The sequence below is a fragment of the Gigantopelta aegis genome, chromosome 3 (assembly GCF_016097555.1).
Source record: "Gigantopelta aegis isolate Gae_Host chromosome 3, Gae_host_genome, whole genome shotgun sequence".
NCBI lineage: Eukaryota > Metazoa > Mollusca > Gastropoda > Neomphalida > Peltospiridae > Gigantopelta > Gigantopelta aegis.
In genome coordinates, this window is record NC_054701.1 from 90,388,579 (window position 1) to 90,408,138 (window position 19,560).

A 19,560-nucleotide genomic window follows, 5' to 3' on the forward strand; every position below is an offset into this window, starting at 1 on the left:
GGAAGAAATTTGATTGGCCAGTAATTCTAAAACTTATTTTTTAACATGAATAGTATTCTGTAACCCGACACAGTATGAAATTGAGTCATATATCTGTCATAAGGAATATGATTTTCAAGTTGTGATTTTTTTTGGATTTATCAAGCCATTATTACAATTATGAATTCAGTTACAGTAAAAATTTGATATTGATATTTTATTTTATTTCTGATTTAGCCAATTTATGAGAGTCAGAATTTCCGTATGAGAGAGACGACCCCTGGCTCCGACACGTCGCACAGTTCTGACGCATTTCCCGACAAAGGGCGGCACCAACAAGGCATGTCACAGCTGAGCAGCAACCTCACTGAGCTTGATCAACTCCTCCAGGATCTCAACTCGGCACAGTTCATTGCCGACATCGACAAAAAAAACACAGGTTCGTTAAATGGGTGTTTTACTGAATTTGGCTTTTGACATTAAAAATATAACGTTCTGCCAAATTACCTCAACTCTTAACTTTATTATATTATCAGTAAATGAGTAAATGTCAAAACTGATTAAGTACCTTTAATTATTATATATATTATTGGACAGTTCTTATTATATTTATTATTACTGTGTAATCGTCTCCCACGTGAGATGAAACACTTGGGAGACAAACCCATAATCACACCAATGAAGTGTTAGACTGTTGAGTATGTAGCCCTACACACAAACACACACAAACACCCCACCCCTACCACCACCACCCACTGAGCCTTGCAGGGCACTCACTCTGGATTGGAACCAGTGCTGGGAATTAAAATTCCTCTATTGCCTCTGGTGGGATATGAACCCAGTAGCTAACAGCCTTAATTGTAATGACTTGCTACCCTATCTGAAGCCAGTAGGGCCATTTTGTTGTGAGTGTCATTTTAACATTTGACTGAGCAGATGATTACATTATTTTGGTTTATAATTGGCTAGAATCATTGTAAAACATAAAAGTGAACAAGTTGTAGATTTATTTTAGTTTGGGTCAGTAGTACAGCATCCTACTGTGTGAGTTAAACAAATAAATTTGCCCCATTCCAGCTAGCTAATTTGCTCATCATTTTGTAGTTTTGCTTTCTCGGGATGACTTTTACATAGACTTGATCCATAGACTTAACAGCTGCGTTGCATATAAATCTGGTTATTGCAGTCAGTTGGTTCGTGTTTGTCAAAACTAGCTTGTGCAACATCTGTATCCATCTTAAATAGCAACTGTTCATTGAACTCAGACTTTCAGCAGATTCATTTGGACTTTGGTTTTTAACTTATCTGGTGGAATCAAGAAAATTTCCACATTATTGGTGTGTAAAAAACGTGGTTTGCAGCATATTCTAGGCTATGACATTTTCCATTTGTTCATATAAAAAATATGTTTTCAGTCTTGACAACTGTCGCTGATTTTTTTTCTCCCTGTAAAATATATTTTTTTATGATGTAAAACACACATTACACCCATGATGTAAAATACCTTGCTGTTTACACAGTATCACATTTCTTGAACTATGTATTGTTGTACCTGCATGGTTAAGTGGCTTTCCTTCAATTAGTTAGCAAAGTTTGTACTGGCTTTTAACAAAACACTGTATTGGATGTTAAACATGTGATCATTTTGACACATAGTATTTGGTAACTGTGCTTAGAGTTTGTTTATTGTGATTTTGATAATTGATATTGATTTCAAAATGTAAATATTTTGATGTTTTGGTTCCATCGTTGCACAGTACATGTATAGTGTATAGTAGCCACAGATTGACGTGTATTAAAATGATTCTTGTTTTACACATGATATACCATATGACATTCCAAAACACAAGGTAACCCTTCATAAAAAGTTAAAAGTTTGTTTTGTTTAATAACACCACTAGAGCAAATTGATTTATTAATCATAGACTATTGAATGTTAAATATTTGGTAATTCTGATGTAGTCTTAGAGAGGAAACCTGCTGCATTTTTTCAGTTTAGTAGCAAGGGATCTTTTATATGCACCATCCCACAGACAAGAACGAGAAATAGCCTAACTACTGGGCCTGCTGACGTAGACTGATCGTAGATCAAAAACGTATCAGACGAACACTTTACCACTGGGCCACATTCCACCCGATAACCCTTCATAGAATTTGCCAAAAACAGAAATATAATTTGCTAAATTGCAGAATTTTAAAATGTTTTTTATAAACAAGAAATATATGATTTGACCAAGATATGTAAAAGTGTTTGATGATATATTGAATGTATAGGCCTTCTTCATTAAGTATGTTTTAATATCCTAGTAAGAAAATTTAAAAGCTTAATTATTCTGCTAGGTATGTTGTTCATTAGCATTTTGAATGTTACATTTACCATAAATCCAGGAATTAAGTCAAAAATATTTCATAAATCATTTCCTTCTCTCCCCCCCCCCTCCCCCCAATCTGTCTTGTAGCTGTGCAGTAAAGTTCGTTGAAGGCTATTTTTTTTTTAAAGTAAAAAAACCTCGTAACATTGCTAACTCTTCAGTGCTGACTCATTTAAGTGCAATTTTCTGCTGGAGAGATCGTTGACTATTAATAGCGTCTTACTGAAATAAACTGCCTACCTCGGATTCTGGAAGTCTGTCAGCTGTTGGACGTGCGGTGTAATTGCATTAACATAGTTCATTATCAGTTTAAATTCACGATCCACTTTCACTTTATTGCAGATAAAATAAGCTAGTTTTATAAATCCGTGTTTTGAAGATGTAATAAAATAAACTAGTTTTACAAAATCCATGTTTTGAAGGTATAATAAAATAAACCAGTTTTATAAAAATTAATTTTATGATACTATAAAAAGATTTTTTTTATGAAAGCCATATTTTTATGTAGTAAAAGTCATTTATATGTCAAAATTTAATTGAATAGATATTTTAAATTGTAAACTGCCCAAGCAGCCGTCTCCATTAAGAAATCTCTTGTTTCAACAGACCACCTTCATGTTTTTGTTTAACTCGCGAACAGTACAAACTTGTATTACACAGGCTCTGTCTTGATTCTCCTCTTAAAGGAGGGGCAGGATGTAGTCCAGTGGTAATGCGCTTGCTTGATGCATGGTCAGTGTGATATCAATCCCCGTCGGTGGGCCCATTGGGCTATTTCTATTTCCAGCCAGTGTACCACGACTGGTATATCAGAGGCCATGGTATGTGCTATCCTGTCTGTGGGATGGTGCATATAAGATTCCTAGCTGCTAATTGAAAAGAGTAGCCCATGAAGTGGCGACAGAAGGTTTCCTAATATCTGTGTGGTCCTTAACCATATGTCCGATGCCATATAACCTTAAATAAAATGTGTTGAGTGTGTTAAATAAAACATTTCCTTCCTTTCTTCCTCTTAAAGATGCACTCTCATAGTTGCATTTCCCACCAAAATTATTTAACTTTGGCTATGAAATGTAATCATTATACGTTGAACGCTATACCTATAAAAATTATACGGTGAACGCTCCATAACATACCAGGAGGATTTTGATAACATATTTGCTTAGTACAATTCATTTGTTTCTAATGGCCTTGTCCAGTCAATTTGACTGATTTTGTGGATTACCCATTTTATAAGATCTGTGACCATGTAAAAACACAGGAATCTAGCTGTACCGAATGCATGTCTATTTACACAAAGTCAGACTTTCTACCAGACAGTAATTTGAGGGTACGTATACAAATTAAACAGATCTTAAGTGCTCCTACTAAGCACGTAACAATCAGAATATTCCTGAGTTATTTATAATGCAAAGATTATATCAGCGATTAATTTATTTATTACAAATGTCAAAACAGCCAAATATGGAACTTGTAATTTTTATGTTATAGCACCTTTAATGGGATTATATATTGAGGTTCTATCCATTTGTATGGCCTTAGATGACAGGGTAAGACCAGTTTGACTGAATGGTGAATATGGCTCATTTATAAAGACAGATTTTAAAAATGAGTTTAACCTGCACTTAGTGTTTGAAACCCACTTACAGATGGCATCTATAAATCAGATAATGTCTTGTGTTTGAAGATTTGACTTGTAATTACGTGTATGTAAGCAAGTCGTTGTGCAGGTGTAGCTAATGGAGTAGAGATCGGTGGAAGGCAGGCTGCATTTAACACTTGTGATAAACAACATTTATAAATAGCTTAATAAACACAAAATAGCCTCCCTCACTGCCACTGCTCCCAGGTTTAATCTCCCGGGAAGAAACTAAGCAGAAAATTCTTTGTCTCGTGAGGGAGGGAATCTTGTAAGTATGCTGCAACTTGTATAAACTATTAATTAAGATTTTTTTTTTAGTTTTGTAGTTTTTTCTTGCATAAGCTATTCATCAAGATGTTTTTGTTCATCAGTTTTCTTGGAAACTGTTTGTTTTTAGTGTAAATGAATGGTAGTGTTTGTGTTACGTGTGTGTGTGTGTGAGGTGTTAGACAGCTAGGAGTGTGAAGAATGACTTGGCGCTGGAGGTTTGTGTGTTTTACAGTTGTTGATCATAAACCATTCTCAAGGCGATTGCTTTTCTTGCAAAATAAATGCTGTTTTGAAATGCAAACCTTTAATGATAGTTCTTCTTGCTCCTGTCTGCTTATCTGAATCTTTCTACATTGCTGTGTGGCCAGGACTTCTCTTTCACTTAATACATTTTTTATTCACCTTTTTTTAATTGCTGGATTGTTGTTTTTTTTTGTTTTTTTTTGCACTTGTTAATCACATTGAATTCTGGAGGTAGTATTATTTAAAAAAAAAAAAAAAAAAAGGGGGGAAAAAAAAGTTTTCTTATTACTAGGTTTGTTTTGTTGCATGATTTGGGGTTTGTAATTCTTTTTAATGGGAAAATTCTGTTTCTTTGCACAATCTCGTGATAATATTTTTTTTTTAAAAAGGGGAAAAAAAGAGAACATTTTTTCAAGAACTTCACATATTTTAACACTCCCTAAAAATTGTTCTTATTCTTTGATGAAAAGCTTAAAGTAACATAGACATTTCAAGACCTTGCAGAGTTTTCTAGATGTTTTTTTCACCAAAGTCTTTTTCATCTACGTAAAATACTAAATGTTGCGGTTTGTCCGACAGGTTGGCAGGTTAGGTTGTTGATAAATCAAGTTAATGTTCTATGAACATGCCTTGTGATTATTGTGTTTTGCTGTTTGTCATTGTCTAAATTGTTTATCACATAGATGAGGTGTGCTTGTGTTGAAGGTAAACGTTTGGCAAGGTTCCCTTTTGTTTTACTTGATTACATCTCTGACCTTCAGGTGAAGGTCACAGCATCACTTGTCACTCTCACTTTTCTTGATGCTGTTTCCTGGCTTCAGTCAAGGTGATACCCATCATGATCATTTCTCTTGTTGGGGGTGGGATGGAGTTCAGTGACCCACAATAGGTCATGGTATGTCCTGTATGGGGAAATTGCATATATTGCTGCACCATTGAAATTCTTATGACAATGCTTAAAATGGAGTGGGAATTTTGAGGAATGTGCAGAAAATATCTGGAGGGTTTTACATAATGGTGAGAGAGTGGAACGTAGCCCAGTGGTAAAGCACTTTCTTGATGCGCAGTCGGTCTAGGATTGATCCCTGTCGGTGGGCCCATTGGGCTATTTCTCATTCCAGCCAGTACTATCCTGTCTGTGGGAGGGTGTATATAAAATGTCTCTTGCTACTAATGAAAAAATGTAGCAGGTTTCCTCTCTAGGATTATATATCGAAATTACCAAATGTTTGACATCCAAATGCTGATGATTAACAAATAAATGTGCTCTAGTGGTGTCGTTAAACAAAACAAACTTTTACATATTGTTGAACAGAAACATATATTTGTTGTACAGAAAGTAGTATTTCAGTAACAAATAGGAATTAATATTATGCTGAACTTGCAATTTAACATCCCCTGTTAGCCTGGAATACTTCATTTAAAGGTTTTACACATTTTTAAATGGGCTGCATGCTGCTTTAATGAACCAACATGTACCATGTGGCTGTGTGAGAAACACATTATAATGGTCTAAGTATCCATTCATAAGATTTGCCAAACCATTGATGGGACTGGCAGTCCCACTAAAGACATAATTATATCAATGGTGTTATGGTCATTGCGAAAACAGACCACAAGCAAACAAAGTAAAAATTTAACAAGTAAATATCGTAAAATAAATCTGAATTGTTAGATGTTTTCATTGTGCATCTTATGAAAGACATTATTTAAAAGGAAAGGATTATTCTACACTACAGAACATCATGAAATTCAACAAGAATGATGGATTAAACACCTAAAAACAGGTATTTGTGGGAGCAGTCATACTTTGGTCAGCATGTCCTTTGGACTGTTTTGTGTAGAAATGCAATTTTTAATACCTTGTTCCCTTATTGTGTCGCAAATTGCTATGCAATTCTGTAAGGTTAAATACTAGTTGTCAAATGTTCCCTACTTGATGGTTACTTGTGGCAACAATCATACCTTTGTCAAAATGTCCTTTGGACAAATCTTGATAGTTTTGTCATTCATATCAACTGAAAGATAAAAAACCATTTGATGTCGTCAGTTTCTGTCTCAGCTGGAAGGTGAGACACAGATTTTCCTTTGCTGATGGTGCTATTAATCCTTGTTTCAGATCCAGGCAGTTTATAGTTCACTTTCTCATCCATATTTCATGCACTCACCATGTAAAATAAGCCTGCGTACATAGTGAACACTTGTTAAACCATGGTGTAATCTGTTTCAGGACCGGAGCCTATAGTGAACGGCAGTAGTACCGGCCGGATACCGCCGCAGGTTGCCCCGAAACCGGTGAGAACGACCGAGCGAGCCACGGTTGAGAGTCTACTCGATGAACTAGAGTGCACTGTACCACCAGGGTAACCACAGCATTGTATTCCGATCGTAGTTTCAACTTTTTAACTCATATAATTTGTAGCAACTGCAGAATTACGTTGCAGTATCAAACCACCTTGGTGGATCCATTCAGCTGATTAGGTTTTTTCTCGTTCCACCCAGTGCACCACAACTAGTCAAAGGCCGTGGTATGTTCTTTCCTGTTTGTGGGGAAAATACATATAAAAGATCTCTTGCTGCATTAGGAAAAATGTAGGTTTCTTGTGATGACTATGAGTCAGAATTACCAAATGTTTGACATCCAATAGCCAATTATTAATTAATCAAGGTGCTCTAGTGGTGTCGTTAAACAAAACAAACTTTACGACTGCAGAATTGTAACATCAGTCATGTTATGTGACATTTTTCTATGTTTTTTTACTTGCTTTTTTAAAACTTGGTACGGATATGTGTTTATAATATTGCTCTTGTGATTGGCTTAATTAACTGTTGTTTATGTATCAGTTTGACATAAAGAGATTGTTTCATTGGTTTATGCATTGTAAATCATAAACAAGAATATTAAATATTTTGTTTGGAATTTCAGGTTGTGTAATTATGTATCTTGCTTGTCATGTTTAAAAAAAAAAAAGTGATCATATATGTCAAACAAATCCATCTATTTATTCTGTGATCACAAGTCGTATTAAGGTTGTTTGGGTGAGTGGGGGGGGGGGTTCACACAATCCCAGCCTCCAAATTTTGACAGACTGTTTGATCGCTACAGGTCTCAAGGAGGATCAGGAACAGGGCAGCATGTGTACAGCTCACAGCAGGGATCCCTGAGAACTCCCCCAGTACAGAGCACCTCCACCGCAACACGCGAACTTGATGATCTTATGAACTCACTCTCAGAGTTTAAGGTAAGAACCTCGTAGGGAGAGATCCCTGAGAACTCCCCCCGTACAGAACACCTCCACTGCAACACACGAACTTGATGATCTTATGAACTCACTCTCAGAGTTTAAGGTAAGAACCTCGTAGGGAGAGATCCCTGAGAACTCCCCCCGTACAGAGCACCTCCACCGCAACACGCGAACTTGATGATCTTATGAACTCACTCTCAAAGTTTAAGGTAAGAACCTCGTAGAGAGAGATCCCTGAGAACTCCCCCCGAACAGAGCACCTCCACCGCAACACGCGAACTTGATGATCTTATGAACTCACTCTCAGAGTTTAAGGTAAGAACCTCGTAGAGATCCCTGAGAACTCCCCCCGTACAGAGTACCTCCACCGCAACACGCGAACTTGATGATCTTATGAACTCACTCTCAGTGTTTAAGGTAAGAACCTCGTAGGGAGAACTCCCCCCGTACAGAGCACCTCCACCGCAACACGCGAACTTGATGATCTTATGAACTCACTCTCAAAGTTTAAGGTAAGAAAGTCGGTAGGAAACAGGCTGTTTGTGTTAGGGACTTGGAAAGTAAAGATGTAGATTCTGTACACTGGAGTCGAAAGCTTTTACAACTCAATGCCTGGATCTTTAATATGCCATAATGGATACCAAAATTTGTTTGCTTGATTTTTAGTCCTGGATACTGGATTCTAAAACTTGTACACTAGATTCTTAAATTTGTGCTCTGTATTCCAAAACATATACTGGATTCTAAAACTTGTACTAAAATCTAAAACTTATATACTGGATTCTACGGCTTGTATATTGGATTCTGAAAAATCCTCGATGGATTTCAAAGCTTTTACGCTGGATTTTCAAGTTGTAGTATTGAATTCCAAAGCTTCTGTACTGGATCCAAAGCTGCTTTATTGCTGTTGAACTTTGATCAGTGAGTTTAAAGCCTGTACACTGGATTATGTTTCTGAATACTTCCCCAGACATAGTGTAACACATTCTGTAGCATTTGATAATCAGTTATGAACCAATGGGTCTGATTAGGCAGAAAGTCCATCATGAACTAGATCCCATTCCCTGTGTAGCCACAGAATGTATTTTTGCTACATGAGGAAACATAAAGGGCAGGTATTTAAGCATTGTAAATACATGCAGTTACTCGCTTGTAAGTCAAAAACAGGCTTTGTACATTCAGCCCAAAATCATTCAACTTTAAACGTATACTTGAACTACATCATATTTTCTTTGCAGTCACAGAATTCCACAAAATGTTCTACTGATACATGAGAAAACATAAAGTCATTTAAGAATTGACCGCAATTATTTTTTGGTTCATGCAAGTATGAACCGAAAAAACAATTTGCACACTGTATGACCCCGCGTAGCATGAACCAAAAAATAATTGCGGTCAAATCTTATAATTAAATTTATATGCATACTTTAACAATACATAACTGAATTTATTTTGTTTAGCTTTAAATACGCCTGTAGTATTGTTTGTGTAAACTTCATTGATACTTATGTTGCGTAAGAATGCGAACGTTCATTCACTATTATTTGAATCAGGTGATGTTTTGTAAATGACATCATTTCCTCTAGCTGCTGTGCATTTTTACGGATCATTTAGTTAGGCCTATATTGGAAGGAATTGTCCTATTCGTGTTTAGTTTATATTTTATGAAAGTCAATGAAGGGAACGTGGCTAACATTTATGCTGTCGGTGGAACCGTTTAATTTTCACTAACAGCTGTTGAACATCGCTTACAAGTAAATTACAGGCGTGAAGTTTCCTACATGATTTCTCTCATCATCATGTCATGATTAGCGAAGAGGTTTTTTTTTTTTTTTTTTTTTTTTTAATCAATGTGTATAAATCCATATGTCTACTCTGCTATAGAATTTTCCATTAATTTATCGTATACATTTTTTGTAGCTTTCACGTGTGTTTTCTTCAAAATATCTAAATATGATTGCCAGAATAATCCGGCTTGTTGCACAAAAGTAGTGCGAGTAGGCATGGCTTAATTTTTTGGGGTGCATTAAGATATGAACAAAAAAAAAAGCACCTCCAGACCAATCAGATTGCCGTAAAGTGTATAGACGCAAAGAAAATTTAATTATTAAACTTTGAATGTATACTTATGTTTGACATTAATGAAAGATGATGAGCCAGATTTTAACTTTGTTTTCCCAGCTACAGAACAGAGCCCAGCAGCCAGTGTCTGAGCCTGCGTACGCGAAGCCAAACAAGGGGAAAGCGGTGGAGCAGCCGCTCGGTGGGATGTCTGCGCCAATGCCGACCACGAACCAGCTAGAGACGATGTTGGGTGACCTCCAGACGGACATGAATCGCCAGGGGGTCAGCACCAAGACGAAGGGTGTGTGTGCAGCCTGCAACCAGCCCGTCGTCGGACAGGTAACACAACGCTGTGTGGTGTGGTTCACTCCTAATAACAGATTGTTATAAATATTTAGTTAAATCTCCGCATCCACCAAAAAATAAAGTGGCATTTATTAAAATTATATATACATTTGTCATGTACGTTCTTGTCTAATGTAGTTTGTGTAGCATGGTACTGCAGTGAGTTGTTATAGACTTTTAATCGTCTGTCTTATCTGTTGAAATAATAAACAGTACCTGAGTTAGCATAATAGCTTTTTAAAAAAAAAATTATCTTTTAAATTGACCCTCCCCTCCAAAACAAAATGGTATATACTTAGAAATATTGGTATCATTTGTTGTTTATGTTGGTCTGTAGTTAGTGTAATCAGTTACTTCAGTACAGGTATGAGTACAGTGTGTTCTACAGCTGGTTCCCTGCTTTAAAGGCAGCATGGCATAGTCATTGACCAATTAAACACAGTGTATGGGGATGGTTTGACTTGAAATATATGCTCTGTTTAAGTTTCTCTTCGGTTAACACTCTGCAAAGATTTAAAATACTATCCACAGTCTAATTTGCTCTGTAAATTAGGCACCTGTTAATACCTCCGTAAATTAGGCACCTGTTAATACCTCCGTAAATTAGGCACCTGTTAATACCTCTGTCAATTAGGCACCTGTTAATACCTCTGTAAATTAGGCACCTGTTAATACCTCTGTAAATTAGGCACCTGTTAATACCTCTGTAAATTAGGCACCTGTTAATACCTCCGTCAATTAGGCACCTGTTAATACCTCCGTAAATTAGGCACCTGTTAATACCTCCGTAAATTAGGCACCTGTTAATACCTCCATCAATTAGGCACCTGTTAATACCTCTGTAAATTAGGCACCTGTTAATACCTCCGTCAATTAGGCACCTGTTAATACCTCTGTAAATTAGGCACCTGTTAATACCTCTGTAAATTAGGCACCTGTTAATACCTCTGTAAATTAGGCACCTGTTAATACCTCCGTCAATTAGGCACCTGTTAATACCTCTGTAAATTAGGCACCTGTTGATACCTCCATCAATTAGGCACCTGTTAATACCTCCGTCAATTAGGCACCTGTTGATACCTCCGTCAATTAGGCACCTGTTAATACCTCTGTAAATTAGGCACCTGTTAATACCTCCGTCAATTAGGCACCTGTTAATACCTCCGTCAATTAGGCACCTGTTAATACCTCCGTCAATTAGGCACCTGTTAATACCTCCATCAATTAGGCACCTGTTAATACCTCCGTCAATTAGGCACCTGTTGATACCTCCGTCAATTAGGCACCTGTTAATACCTCCGTCAATTAGGCACCTGTTGATACCTCCGTCAATTAGGCACCTGTTAATACCTCTGTAAATTAGGCACCTGTTGATACCTCCGTCAATTAGGCACCTGTTAATACCTCCATCAATTAGGCACCTGTTAATACCTCCATAAATTAGGCACCTGTTAATACCTCCGTAAATTAGGCACCTGTTAATACCTCCGTCAATTAGGCACCTGTTAATACCTCCGTCAATTAGGCACCTGTTAATACCTCCGTCAATTAGGCACCTGTTGATACCTCCGTCAATTAGGCACCTGTTGATACCTCCGTCAATTAGGCACCTGTTGATACCTCCGTCAATTAGGCACCTGTTGATACCTCCGTCAATTAGGCACCTGTTGATACCTCCGTCAATTAGGCACCTGTTGATACCTCCGTAAATTAGGCACCTGTTAATACCTCCGTCAATTAGGCACCTGTTAATACCTCCGTCAATTAGGCACCTGTTAATACCTCCGTCAATTAGGCACCTGTTAATACCTCCGTCAATTAGGCACCTGTATTAATATGGCAATATTACTATTCTTTAATGTAATAATTTATATAGCAGCCAACCGTCTTACCAGGCTAATACTGAGGTGGCTGTGTAACAAAGGTCTAACTTTAATAGGTTGGTGTTTTTAAAATGAGCTAGCTTACATTGGTGTATTTGAAGATTTAATTTCCAAAACACTATATACTCATAATTTACATAATTTTGTTGTGTTTGTTAACAGGTTATCACAGCACTTGGGAGGATTTTTCACATAGAACATTTCACGTGCACCCATTGTAACGAGACGCTTGGGACTTGCAACTTCTACGAGCGCGAGGGCAAGGCGTATTGTGAGAGAGACTACCACGAACTGTTTGCTCCAAGGTGTGCCTACTGCAAAGGACCAATTATAGATGTAAGTTTTAGATCTATTGGAGCTAACCTTTATACAACTAGGCATTGTTTAGTTAAACATATCACTTGTTATCCTTTTTTTTTTGTATATAAAAATAAATGGTAGTATGTTGTGGTTATATATAATAAACTGATTTTGTTCAATAATGATCTTTACTGCTTAAGTATGAATGTAAATATGTTTTTAAAATAAATTAGCAGTAAAATAATTGATAGTAATAGGGTAGTTGTTTTTATATGTATAATCTAATCGTATTCTTTACATTTTTGGTGGTTGATTTTTGTTTTTGTTTTTGTTTAGTTTTTTTGCTTGTTGTCTCCACTTTTGTTTAGTAATGACATTTAGAATCCACAAATACCAGCCCATACTTTTTGAAATAATGATTTTGTAAATGTAAATTTCCTATCAGAAATGTGTGACTGCCTTGGACAGGACGTGGCACCCTGAACACTTCTTCTGCGCAAAGTGTGGCCGAGCTTTTGGTGAGGAGGGCTTCCATGAACGCGAGGGCAAGGCCTACTGCAGGTAAGTTTTACTTCAGACAGTATAGACACTTAATAGCAGTTGCCAGCTTTTGATCCATATTATAACTAGTATACAGGGAAAGTCACGTACGTTTTCACACACAAACATTGTTTTAATATTTATCTTACTTGGATGTGTTTTGAAACACTGTTCCCCACTGCTTGGACCACTGTTTTTCAATAGATCGGTCATCTATTAACACAATTGTTAATCAGCTAGCTGTGGTTGGAGCCCAGTTATAAAAATCAACGTTGTACTCAATTACTCAGTCATTGTAGACGTAGCTCATTTATAATATTTTGATTCAGTCTGTTAATTTGATTTGCATTAACCAAAATAACTTTAGTGTAATATTGACGATACTGCTTACAAAATGTTTTAACATTGATCATTGTTGTAGTTGATTGATAATTTACATTAAAGGATTTTTTTCTTCCAATAATATGCTGATGGAAGGAAATAAGGGAACACATGGTATTATGTATTGGATTTAATTCGCTACAAGGATAGTAATGTCTGTCTAAAATACCAAGATATCATAACAGAATGTCAGTAATGTGAGATTGAATGTCAGTAAGATGATGGACTTCCTGACTCTACCGACACTATATATTGATATTTTTGGTTACAGTCACTATTTGCTGTCACTATTGTAAATAATCCTTACTTTTTCAAATCGGTGTGTTTTAATGTGTGTAGATTTACAAAATAATTATAAAAACATTTTGAATTTGCAGAGATGACTACTACGAGATATTTGCACCCAAGTGTGGAGGGTGTGGCAACCCGATCATGGATAACTACATCACAGCGCTGAATCGCCACTGGCACCCAGAATGTTTCGTGTGCTGGGTTAGTATCACTGTTTGGTTGATCCACAATCTCTGTCCGTGCTTTCCATTACACACACTTAACTCCATGTAATCTGAATTTAAATCTGTATTTTTTTTGCAATGGCTAAACCTGTCTTGGACAGAACTCTCTGGCCAAGTCAGAGGTTGTGCCCATGATAGGCATGCTAGAACAGTTCTCTAATGGAAGCCTGCCAAAAATAACCCACACCCACACACAATGACTAAAGAAATATTCACTCTGATTTTGAATGTTATTACAATAGATATCTGTGGCCTTCTTTTGTATTTCATTTGTTTTGGTTTTTTGAGGTTATAAATACCCTCCATTGATCCATTAAAGTTTATTCTGGGTTAGAACGTTAAGAACAGTGGTTAACTACTACTCCACCGAGGCCAGCATCACACAGTTTGCTTCCATTTCTTTATTGGGTTATTTATTAGTACTATTTTCTTATTTTTTTGTAGGTTTTATGTGATGTACCTCAAATGTTAGATATAAATGAGTTGGACATTACTAGTTGACTTTGTTTTGTTGACAGGATTACTTCATGGTTTATCTGTTACAATTGGACATTACTAGTTGACTTTGTTTTGTTCACAGGACTGCCATGCCCCGTTTGGTGGTGGCAGTTTCTTTGACCACGAGGGTCTGCCGTACTGCGAGACCCACTACCATGCCAAGCGCGGCTCACTGTGTGCCAGCTGCCAGAAGCCGATCACCGGGCGCTGCATCACGGCCATGTTCAAGAAGTTCCACCCCGAACACTTCGTGTGTGCCTTCTGTCTGAAACAACTGAACAAGGGAACCTTCAAAGAGCAGGCCGACAAACCGTACTGTCACCCCTGCTTCGTCAAGCTGTTCGGCTGATCATGATTGCCTCCCTTTCTATCACAGTCTTCCACAACCAGCAGAAATAAAGGATGACAACCAGAATTAGTTATGTTAAAAATCATGGTCTTCCAAAAATGTTTTTATTTTCTGAAAAATTAGAAAAGAAAGCTATTGCGTTTATTTATTCCAATTATGTAGCTTTCATTACTCATATTACTAAATATGTCCGATGAAACAAACTACATTTATAAAGAAAAAGAAAAGAAAAAGATATGAAGTAAAAGAGTGGATTCCATTCATATTGGCAGAAAGTGTACATAACCAATTCTCGGGCCTAATTCACGTGCACCCATTGTAAACAGTATTTGTGTCGTTTTGAATGATAGCAAAGTCATGTCATGGTAGTCATTAGGCCCCTGGTTGTCAACCTTTGATATGTTGTGTTGTTAAACAGATACAGCTAAAATTTAGTATTTTTCAATACTTTTTATACACAAACTTAACATAGGAAAAATAACACTTTGGAAGATATTCTGTGGTTAACTGAACAATGTATTAAAGACGCTGACTACTTGTTAGGCAGTGCAAACTATATTGGTCATTATAGCTTTTATCCTCTTTTAAGTTGCACTTTAGTTACAACTTCTCCATTAAGTTGTCAATGTTGGCAACTCCATGTGTTTCTGGTCCTGGTGTTTTGATAAGATACATAGATCAGGAACTGGGGTCTGTGACTTTACCAATGTATTTAGCTCCATGCTGTAGAACTGTCACAGCCTTCATACTTCTTAATCCAAACTCTGACACCATGCAGCTTACATGCCATTGAATCTTGTGTTTCAGTTTAAGTATTTACTTTATATACCATCCACATAACCATGATCTTACGTACTCTCACGTGACTTTACACTGATCTCTTTCCTGAGTTTCTCAGCAAATAAATGAACATTTCTAGCTGTGTCTAGGCAAATTTGTAATAATAAAACAAAAAGTTAATGTTATGATTGTATTGCTACAAGATTATGCTGTTGTATCAGTCAACTTTGGACTAAATGACTATTATATTAGGTGTCTGTGGTCTGCACCCTACATGGCCAGTCTTGACTATGCGGCTGTTTTTGTTAAGAGGTGTCCAGCCACATGTAAAAACATGGTGTGTGCAGATTTTGGTTTGTGTATATAGTTTATGAAGTGCTCAAGTGTATTGGAATTTATTTTGTGGTTACTATAGTAGCAACATATTGATTTATTTTTTTAGTGTAATCATGGATAATGGAATGCTTATACACCAGTGCTGATAATGGGTGAAGATGCTTGATAATAATAATTATACAATTGTGCTTTTTCTTCTTTTTTTTCTGCACTGATTTAGATCAATGATTTAAGTTTTGTTGACTTATCTGGAAAACACTAAAAGGAGCTACCGGTAGATGCCACTAACTGGGGATTAATTCCTGCTTTATGCATTTTTTTAAAGGATTTTTATTTCTTTATAATTTTTATTATTATTTTATTTTTGTTTTTGTTTTATAATAATACAGTTGCAATGATATATTAAAGTTTTATTGTACAAGTATAAACATGTGATCACATTATTTATCATTATGTCAGTGTACATGTTCTTATGTATGGTATGTGATTTCTGTTTGATTCCTCTTTAATGTCATTCTCGTGTAAACAACCTGACCCAAATGACGACAGCTGTAACAACTATTGACATCCCCATGCTTATCAGTGGAGTAGGTTATAGGATTGGTAGCCTTTGCTCTAGAACCGAGGGGTTTTTTTTAAAAGTTAAACGCGTGTTTTAAAAACATGGTTATGTCTCTTTCTATGGGAAGCAGCCATATTGACTGGTTGCTGGTCAAAACAATCAGCTGTTTTCTTCTCTCCCTCTCAGTATGTTGCTGCTAAATGATTGATCCCCAACATCCTCTGATTAAGTATTGTAGTGAGGTGTTAATGTTAGTAAGATGTTAGCAGAAAGTGCTGCTACTGACAGCAGCTGAATGGAATTTTCCTTATTAATTTAGTTGATAAGACTCTGATACAGAGAGTCGCTGGTTCATATCTCCTCAGTGGGGGTTTAGTTACGGTATCTGTTTGTTTTCATTCATTTCAATTGCATGTGTAGATGATTAAAATCTTAAATGGATAACCCTGTATTACTTCATTTATGATGTCGGTTATCAGCTGTGAATGGTTTTTAGTGGGGGGTTTTCAAATTATGTTTTGTTTTTTTCCCTGTTCTTGTTATTGTGTGTATTATCATTAAACATGTTGTTAATTTGACTGGTTAAGGATCAGACTTGAAGAGTCATATCATTCATTGTGTTTTATATGGCCTGTATTCGTAAACATGGTCTCTCCGTGGTGTGTGTAGAATTAGGCTGTACACATTCTGTGACCATTAACAATTAATTGTTCTCGTCCTTTATTTGATCATCAGTTTGTTATCGTTGCCTGGAATAATTATGATTTTGATCGTTTATATGATACCATACACATTAATTTTGAGGCCCATGAGTTAGAGATCTGATGAAGTAGTTTATTATCTAGCATATAAATTCCTTTGTACTGATACATCAGGGAGATCAACTATCCATGAGTGTATCACTTAAAATTCTTCATGTTGATATTCTTTTTCTATTTTACGTAACAGTCGATAAATTATTTTACATAATAGTTGAACAATTGGGGAAAACAAACTGTGAATAACTGTGGAATGCATTATAAATATTGTTGCCAAAGTGTATGTGTTGATAAAATAGGAGGAACACCAGTGTTTTTAAGTTGAATTAAGTCCGTTACACTGATTGTGAAGATATGACTTGTGGTTACATGAGATTTCACACATACACTTACTGGGGTAAATGTGATACAATGCAAAAGTGTTCTCTTTTGATCTCTCGAATGTTGGTAAGCTATTTTGATTCGTTCATATTGTCAGTTTTGTAAGTTACGTTTTATTATTTTTGTTTCAGTTTAAAAAATAAATTCCGTGTTTATTAAAGCATTGTAGTTTTCAAAGTTTGAAAGTTTGAATGCTGTAGCTGGTTTTTTAATGGTGTGAATTCTAAATGTCAATGTCTTCACTACTTAATTGAATTCCTCAGCCAAACGTGACAGATAGTGACCTTTTGATTATAGAACTTACATTTCATATTAGATGTCATTTGTAATGCAGAACAGCAGTAGAAAATCTGTTTTATATATTTTTTCTGTCCAATGAGATTTTTTAAACACTATAGGTATTTAATCATGTATTTTGGAGATATATATATTATGAATAAATTTTCTATATCGTGAATGTACATTAATTATAATATTGTACGGTATATTTCTTGTATCTCAACAGTACAAATCAGGAAATTGGTTTGGGTTGTCTTTTGTTATACAAATTCGTATTCAAATTGTAAGTATCATGTTATTTTTATTGTTGTATCAACGTCCCTACAGAGCTATACTTTTGGACATAGGTTTGAGGACAACGGTCCCCTTGGATGACACAGAAAGTGTTTAGAAACAAAAATAATGTCTTGATTTATCTTGATGCTTTCATCTGTAGTCCTCCCCAGCCTCCATGAACATTGTGTTTGGTAAGTAATTTCAGTTTGATATGACAAAAAGAAAAATGTTTTGGAAATAACAAAAATGACCTCATTTTGCTTGCAATTTACAAAAACAATCCGTTCAGAAATAAATAACATTGTAGTGAATACCATAGTACAGTAATGACGTTCATGGCTGTGAAGGACTATAGTTTGGAAATTAAGTTGTGAAAACCAAATTGTGAAAAGTATTTGGATTAGAATATATTATTCTACCTCACTTGTCCTGGAGAGTAGTCTGTGGGGAACAACCTTATACTTGAATCATGTTCTATATAATAATGGTTGAAGCCATAAAGCTCTTTTTAAGTAGTTGCATAGATTTTTTGTTTTTGTTTGTAACAATCTGTCTAAAGTTTTTTTTAGATGTTATTTGAAGAGCTGTATTTAGTGTATGTATTTGTAATAACTTTATTCTAGAATATCAAAGTGCCTGTACTAAAATTCTATAAAGTTTTGCACTCTTATGAATTCTTCAATTTACAACTTGCACATTGAAATAAATAATTTTATGCATGACAATCTTGTTTTCATTATAAAAGTAAAATGTTAAAATATTTGAACCAAGAACTCAGTTGAAGCAATGTTGATTATCTTGAACCTCTTTATGGGGTTTGAATAAATTACTCAACAGAAGATCCATCCTAGACCTAGTACCCATGTATCCTTTGCTGCACCATACATGACAGCATCCAGTTGCCACCAATTTTCACAGTATTCCTTTACCCATTTGAAGGAAGGAATTTTTTTTTTAACAACGCACTCAACACATTATATTATGGTTATATGGTTAAGTATCACACAGATATTGAGAGTGGAAACCCCTGTCGCCACTTCATGGGCTAATCTTTTCGATTAGCAGCAAGGGATCTTTTATATGCACCATCCTACAGACAGGATAACACATACCACGGCTTTTGATATATCAGTTGTGGTGCACTGGCTGGAGCAAGAAGTAGCCCAATGGGCCCACCGATGGGGATCGATCCCAGACCGACCGTGCATCAAGTGAACGCTTTACCACTGGGCTACATTACCTTTTTGAGGTATTTGCATTAGCTAACCTTTTCAGGTTGAATCCCGATTTAACGGGAAAGATTTTTGCAGCTTTGATTACAAATCATTAGACGAAGGAAACCATTTCGGTAGCCTAGTTAATTTGTGGTTAATTTAGATTTATGCTTTATTCAAAGGTTGGCAACAAAACAAAATCTCACATCTTTATACTTATTATAGGAAAAATATACAGTAGAATCTTGTTGGGTCAAACCAAAAAACGAAGTCCCGAGTTGCACGTTGTTGACCGAATCGTTTGGTTGAACTACCCAATGAGTTGAACACTTTCTTGAGCACCAACGG

The 19,560-nt window shown here is 36.0% G+C and overlaps 1 protein-coding gene across 2 annotated transcripts in view; it reads left to right on the forward strand.

The window, feature by feature from the left end:
• Positions 1-18,720, forward strand: part of LOC121369308 (paxillin-like) — a 39,810-nt gene extending 21,090 nt beyond the window's left edge. For both annotated transcript variants that reach the window (XM_041494280.1, XM_041494281.1), the window contains exons 3-10: positions 217-418; positions 6,737-6,869; positions 7,613-7,748; positions 9,933-10,154; positions 12,206-12,379; positions 12,789-12,904; positions 13,642-13,756; positions 14,360-18,720. In XM_041494280.1, coding sequence (XP_041350214.1) covers positions 217-418; positions 6,737-6,869; positions 7,613-7,748; positions 9,933-10,154; positions 12,206-12,379; positions 12,789-12,904; positions 13,642-13,756; positions 14,360-14,626 — 1,365 coding nt within the window. In that variant the 3' untranslated portion in view covers positions 14,627-18,720. The remainder of the gene's footprint in view (positions 1-216; positions 419-6,736; positions 6,870-7,612; positions 7,749-9,932; positions 10,155-12,205; positions 12,380-12,788; positions 12,905-13,641; positions 13,757-14,359) is intronic.
• The last annotated feature ends 840 nt before the right edge of the window (positions 18,721-19,560 follow it).